At 38.8% G+C, this 6,006-nt stretch overlaps 1 protein-coding gene across 1 annotated transcript; it reads right to left on the bottom strand.

Moving 5' to 3' along the window:
• Positions 1–318: 318 nt before the first annotated feature.
• LOC131949202 (uncharacterized) lies at positions 319–5,921 on the bottom strand. Its single transcript, XM_059310995.1, has 5 exons — positions 5,830–5,921; positions 5,426–5,589; positions 4,917–5,021; positions 3,321–3,512; positions 319–1,331 (listed from the first exon to the last, which is right to left on the bottom strand). Exons 3-5 carry the CDS (start codon positions 5,017–5,019, stop codon positions 1,171–1,173), a joined length of 456 nt encoding a protein of 151 aa, XP_059166978.1. The 5' UTR covers positions 5,020–5,021; positions 5,426–5,589; positions 5,830–5,921; the 3' UTR covers positions 319–1,170.
• Between the last annotated feature and the right edge of the window lie 85 nt (positions 5,922–6,006).

Here is a 6,006-nt window from a genome sequence, read left to right as displayed (position 1 = left end):
ATCACGTGCTAAGATATGTGCAATGGTAGGTTGGAGATAAAAAAAAACCGGGAGTTTTTACCTCTTTGTATTATTATTGTTTTTTGCAGTGTCTAATTTTATTTTACTAATCAAATAAGAAAGAGATGGAGAATTAAGTTAAGTATCAACGGTTTTAGATTCATACACCAGACAATTCTATAGTCTTACTTATATATATTGTATAGTTTCCTGTTGTAAATATCATTTTTAATTTATTAAAATTAATATAATATATAAAAATATATATTAAAATATATATAATATTTTATAATATTTTTAAATAAAAGATTTGTTGTTAGCAAAAATGTAGATCTCGGTTGGCACATCTTATCGTAGAAACTCTGTTGTGTAAAATCCCTGCCAAATAATTGCAAGTACATGTACATGTACATGATGTGTATTAATACATGTACATTCTGATGTACTAACACACATCGTGCACATCTTTCTTCAAATTTGAGTATAACAATGAAGATCTAGTTTTGCACGTTGTGAGTATCGTACACATTTAATTATTACTTTAGAATAAAATAAGTTAAGGAACACTTCAGGCTATAAAATAACAAATTAATGGCGACTCTACTGGAAGGTAGTTATATACATACTAGCCGTCGGTACCCGTTACACGTGAATTATAGGTCTATCTATTTTTAATGTTAAACATGTTTGAGAAATATATTTTATAAAATAGTTATTTGGTCAAAACTAAATGTTCTTTACTACACGTTCAACGATATTAGCGACAAAGCAATGAAATAACAAAATAACTTAAAATTCGGCACATTTAAAATAACATAGGCTACCAATACCAATATTAGAAAAATTAAATTATATACATTATTAGTCAACACAACACCATATTAAATTTAATGTACAAACTGATTAAGAAACTTATTAAATGATTCCTTTAAAAACCCGGCTGTTCAATGGTATTTCTGTTGTTTTTAAAGTAATTTGTATTACATTTGGCCGAGAAAATCATATAGGTCTACATTTCATAGCGTACGTCCCGATACGTAGATCTATAGATCTAAATCATATTTCAATGAAATAGTTCATTTCCTTATTTTCTAAAATTGGAAGATGACGCGATTAGTGTTTGTGTAGGCGCTACTTTCCATAGTTACATATTAAAGTCATGTAAATCATCTACGTTTCAATTGTGCAATAATTTGAATTTTGTTTCCCCACATCTTCTAGATTGATGGCATCATATGCGTGTATACTTTCATTGACATTTCCGTTTCCTTGAGCCTGTTGGATGCCAGACGCCTCTATATCTGTCACTTCATCGTAGGCGTGGTTGTGTTCTGGGTAAACAATAACAGAATCAATTTAAAAAACGATTCAAAATTTTGGTAAATGAATTTTTATATTAATTTTTGGGGAATTTACTCATGATCCATATTATTGTGTTCATTGTAAATTACAAACGCATATATATATATATATATATATATATATATATATATATATATATATATATATATATATATATATATATCTATAATAATAGTTTCGCTGTCTGTCAAGAACGCTCTGTCTGACAAGAACGCTCTAGAGAAAACACAAGCAAAATAAAAACATGCACAGTAATTCGAAAAACGAAATATGACGTCGACACATTTAGCGTAGAGTAGAACATAATCTCAAACCAGAGAGTGCACACAGTAATATGACGTCATTGATTATCGCGTAAACATTGAAAAAAAGGAAATGTTGTCTAATCTAAATGGTTTGCGTGAAGAGTTTCTTGCATACAATTCTTCGGGTAGGGGCGAAGCCCCACCCCACGCGTAAGAACGTCTGAGCCCCCCCCCCCCTCCCCAACTCAAAAGAAATTTCTTCATCGATACTCTATAATAAAATTACCGCCTAATTAATGTGTCTAATCTAAAAAGTGGTTTTCTTGCAATGGGACGGTAGACATGTTTTTTTTTGGGGGGGGGGGGGGGGGGGGGGGGGGTGGAGGGGTGGGGGGGGGGGGGTGTGTGTGGGGGGGGGGGGGTGTGTGGGGGTGGGGGGGGTGGTGTGTGGGGGGGTGGGTTGGTTTCAGTGTTTCTTTCAGACTTTTTCCTCCCCGGAGAGGGGTGGGGGTACTTGAAATTTTCGGGGGCGGGGGTATAATTTTCTGGGAGGGGGCGGACACTGGAAAAAGTATATAATTATATTTCGTTGAATGGGACGGTAGACATGTTTTTTTTGGGGGTGGGGGTGGTGGAGGGGTGGGGGGGGTGGTGGTGTGTGGGGGGGGTGGGGGTGGTGTGTGTGGGGGGGGGGGGTGGGGGGGTGTGTGGGGGGGTGGTGGGGGGTGGTGTGTGGGGGGTGGGTTGGTTTCAGTGTTTCTTTCAGACTTTTTCCTCCCCGGAGAGGGGTGGGGGGTACTTGAAATTTTCGGGGGCGGGGGTAGAATTTTCTGGGAGGGGGCGGACACTGGAAAAAGTATATAATTATATTTCGTTGAATGGGACGGTAGACATGATTTTTTTGGGAGTGGGGGGTGGGGGGTGGGAGGTGGGGGGTGGCGGGGGGGGGGGTGGTGTGTGGGGGGGGGTGGTGTGGGGGGGGGGTGGCGGGTGGTGTGTTGGGGGTGGGGGTGGGGGGGTGGGGGTGGGGGTGGGAGTGGGTGGTGTGTGGAGGTGTGGGGGTGGGGGTGGGGGGGTGGGGTGGGGTGGTTTCCTCATCGATACTCTATAATAAAATTACCACCTAATTAATGTGTCTAATCTAAAAAGTGGTTTTCTCGCAATTTCTTTAATGCAATTCTTCGCGTAGTGGCTAAGCGCGACACCAGTGTTTCTTTCAGACTTTTTCCTCCCCGGAGAGGGGCAGGGGGTACTTGAGGTTTTCGGGGGCGGGGGTAGAATTTTCGGGAAGGGGGCGGACACTGGAAAAAGTATATAATTATATTTCGTTGAATGGGACGGTAGACATGTTTTTTTGGGGGGTGGGGGTGGGTGGGTGGGGGTGGGTGGGGGGAGGTGTGTGGGGGGTGGGGGTGGTGGGGGTGGGGGTGGGGGTGGGTGGTGTGTGGGGGGTGGAGGTGTGTGTGGGGGTGGGGGGTGGGGGTGGGGGTGGTGTGTGTGGGGTGGGGGGGGGTGGGGGTGTGTGGGGGGGGGGGTGGGATGGTTTTAGTTTAGAGAAAAGAGACAGCACTATCAACCTAGCGCCCGTTGTACCCTTCCTCAACGGGCCATTTATCTAGTATATATATATATATATATATATTAAACTATTTTAAATTAATTTTTTATTATTTTAATCCATTTGTTTTCTAAACTGAGAGTAATGATATTTACCTGTTTGGTATTTTGTTTCTGGTTTAGTTAATGTTCTATCTTTCTCATTTCTCAATTTTCTATTTAATGCCAATATCTTAAAGCGGTACAAAACCAAGAGGACGATTAGATAAACAGTAGATGTGATCAAAGCTCCTATTCCAATGCCGATCCCGATGCCTCTGCTTTCAACATTTTCAATAGAATCGACTTCTGCAAGGCAGAAAATAAATATTTTAAATGCGAATAATCTAATTTATTAGTTAAGCATTTGCCGGAGAATAAAACAAACTATAACATTTATAAGATGAGTTGTTGTTTGTATTGTTGCATTAATACTACAAACAATTGGTTGATCAATTTAATTTGCGGAGTTTTCCGATGTGATATTAGTCACATCATAATTACATATTTTACTAGTTACGTAAAATAGCGATTTTATGTTTTTCAAAACGCAAGACTACATAACTTACACAAGTCAGTCTGAATGAGTTAGTTTCGTATTATAAATAGTGTACATATATTACGTTTACAATGTCATTGTCTTACGACATGCGGAACAATAATTGACTACATAAAGAGAATATTAATTCCAATTTTTTAGAATTCATAAAGTAAACACACATTTTCAGTATACCCATCACCACAATCCCAGTTTGCTTGTACAATTCACTTAGTCACAAGATTTATCTCCCCCTAATTGTGAATTACACGACAACGAGCAGTTTATTTCTCATGTACGGGAGCTAAATGATGTTAGTAAGACTTTCTATAATAGTTTCTGAACTCGAACTTCATATGAATAACATATGAATACATCTTTAAAGCTAACGAATAAAATAAGAAACATTCGCGTGCATTTTACTTTCCAAACTGTTCATTTTCAATGTGGGAAAATTAAAACAAAAACAATTTAACACTGAAATGATGTGTTACGAACCCTTACACTTAAAGGGTCTCCATTGCACGCTCATTTCGGCCAGCTACGCACATACCATTGCGTCGAAATATTTCGTATTATCTATATACATAATACGGCCAAAGCCCGAAGTACGGCCAAACCCCGCATTGGCTAACTAATGTGCGCACTGGCCGGGACATACTGACCAAAGTCCAAAGCGCTTAAATTTGACACCGTATTTTGTAAATTGGCCAGCCAATGCGCGGATGTCCTGGCCAATGTCCTATCTAGACTCTCGATAATTTAGCTACTGAGGAAGATCTTGAGAACACTGAACAAGAAATGGAGGTTACCATAAATGCAACGACATCCTCAGCTAACACATCCTCAGCTAACACATATGCTGCCGTGGCGCAACGTCCAGACCAGTTGCGTGACAATAATATGGCCAACAGAATATGTGTAGTTTGTGAAAAAATAATGTAGTGCAGCCCATTCTTATGGACCCTGTGGCAACGATGTCCATGCAAAATGCGGAATAGCTAATAAAGCAGACGAAGGGTATGGAGGGAACATTACTTACAGATTATGTCACAATAAACAAGAAATCATGGAGAAAAGGTCAGCAGCTCATACTAGCTTGCAAACTCAAGGTGCTAAGATGCTTAACACATCAAATACAAAATTTAAACAAGCTGAAGTACGCATCCGTATACCAGATGTTGACAGAGGTCGCAGTGATCCCCGAAGCGTCATTACAGTTGTCATTACAGTTGTCACGAGCGTCGAGAGCGCTTTCTGAGAGTAAGTTGCTGACATATCTGTCAAAATGCATGAAAAGCTGATAGACTAATTTTACAATGCAATTCAAAATATATGTAATGCAAAACTAACAAGTGGCTCTTAACACTTTAGATTTGCTAAAGCCATGTTCTTTATTCGGAGACAGTTGCTGTAGATAATAGCTCTAAATTTATTATCTGAAACAATTCAATTTTACACTGATGCACCTGTAGTAATAATCCATTAAACATTAGAGGATAAACATATGCTAAGAAGAACGTTAATAATATCATTGCTTTTTTTAATTTGGAATTGGCAGCCGAACACCACAGTATTACTTCTCATATTATTTATATACCGTATACACTAAAGCTAGTCTAAATGAATAGCAGTACAACATAATAATAATATAATAGAATATTAAAATCACAAATACATTTACAATTTGGTACGTGATGAGTTGAAGCGTATCCATATAAATGTAAAGGGGTAACTAGTATTCCATGTCACTTGGATGTATTGGCTGTTTGTATTCACGTTACACTGACTATCAGTTTAGTGAGTTGTTTGGTCGAGCTGTTGCAGTGTACACGGTGATGAGATTCTCTGCAAAAACCAGAATAAGATGCTAGGAAATCAGCCTGTATTCACGAGAAAGTAGTTTTATACTTGCCTATCAGTACCTTTAGTTACACTGATATTTTTCTCACGATATTGACACGACGGACCAAACCATCCACCAAACACTTGGCACCATTAATAAACTTATTGTACTCACGATATTGACACGACGGACCAAACCATCCACCAAACACTTGACCCAATTAATAAACTTATTTTACTCACGATATTGACAAGACGGACCAAACCATTCACTTAAACAACTGGCACCATCAGTACAAGTTCCATCAGGTAAACATTTGTTGTTGGTACATCGACACAGATACTGTTGGTTATTGCCAAATTAAACGTTGTTCCCAACTGTAATAGACGTAATTTGGATCATACAATTTTATAAACAAA

This window comes from Physella acuta, unplaced genomic scaffold (genome assembly GCF_028476545.2).
Source record: "Physella acuta isolate Inbredline_101_S28 unplaced genomic scaffold, ASM2847654v3 ptg000061l, whole genome shotgun sequence".
NCBI classification, from domain to species: Eukaryota; Metazoa; Mollusca; class Gastropoda; family Physidae; genus Physella; species Physella acuta.
This window is presented reverse-complemented; position numbering and strand designations above follow the sequence as displayed.

What these genes read in the sequence shown, in the direction of transcription:
- LOC131949202 (XM_059310995.1), bottom strand. Translation starts at nt 5,019, where the DNA reads ATGTCAGCAACTTACTCTCAGAAAGCGCTCTCGACGCTCGTGACAACT. An exon ending in GCGACCTCTGTCAACATCTG is followed by an intron (nt 3,513 to 4,916) that starts GTATACGGATGC and finishes TCTGCCTTGCAG; the next exon opens with AAGTCGATTCTATTGAAAAT. An exon ending in AGAAACAAAATACCAAACAG is followed by an intron (nt 1,332 to 3,320) that starts GTAAATATCATT and finishes TTGTTTACCCAG; the next exon opens with AACACAACCACGCCTACGAT.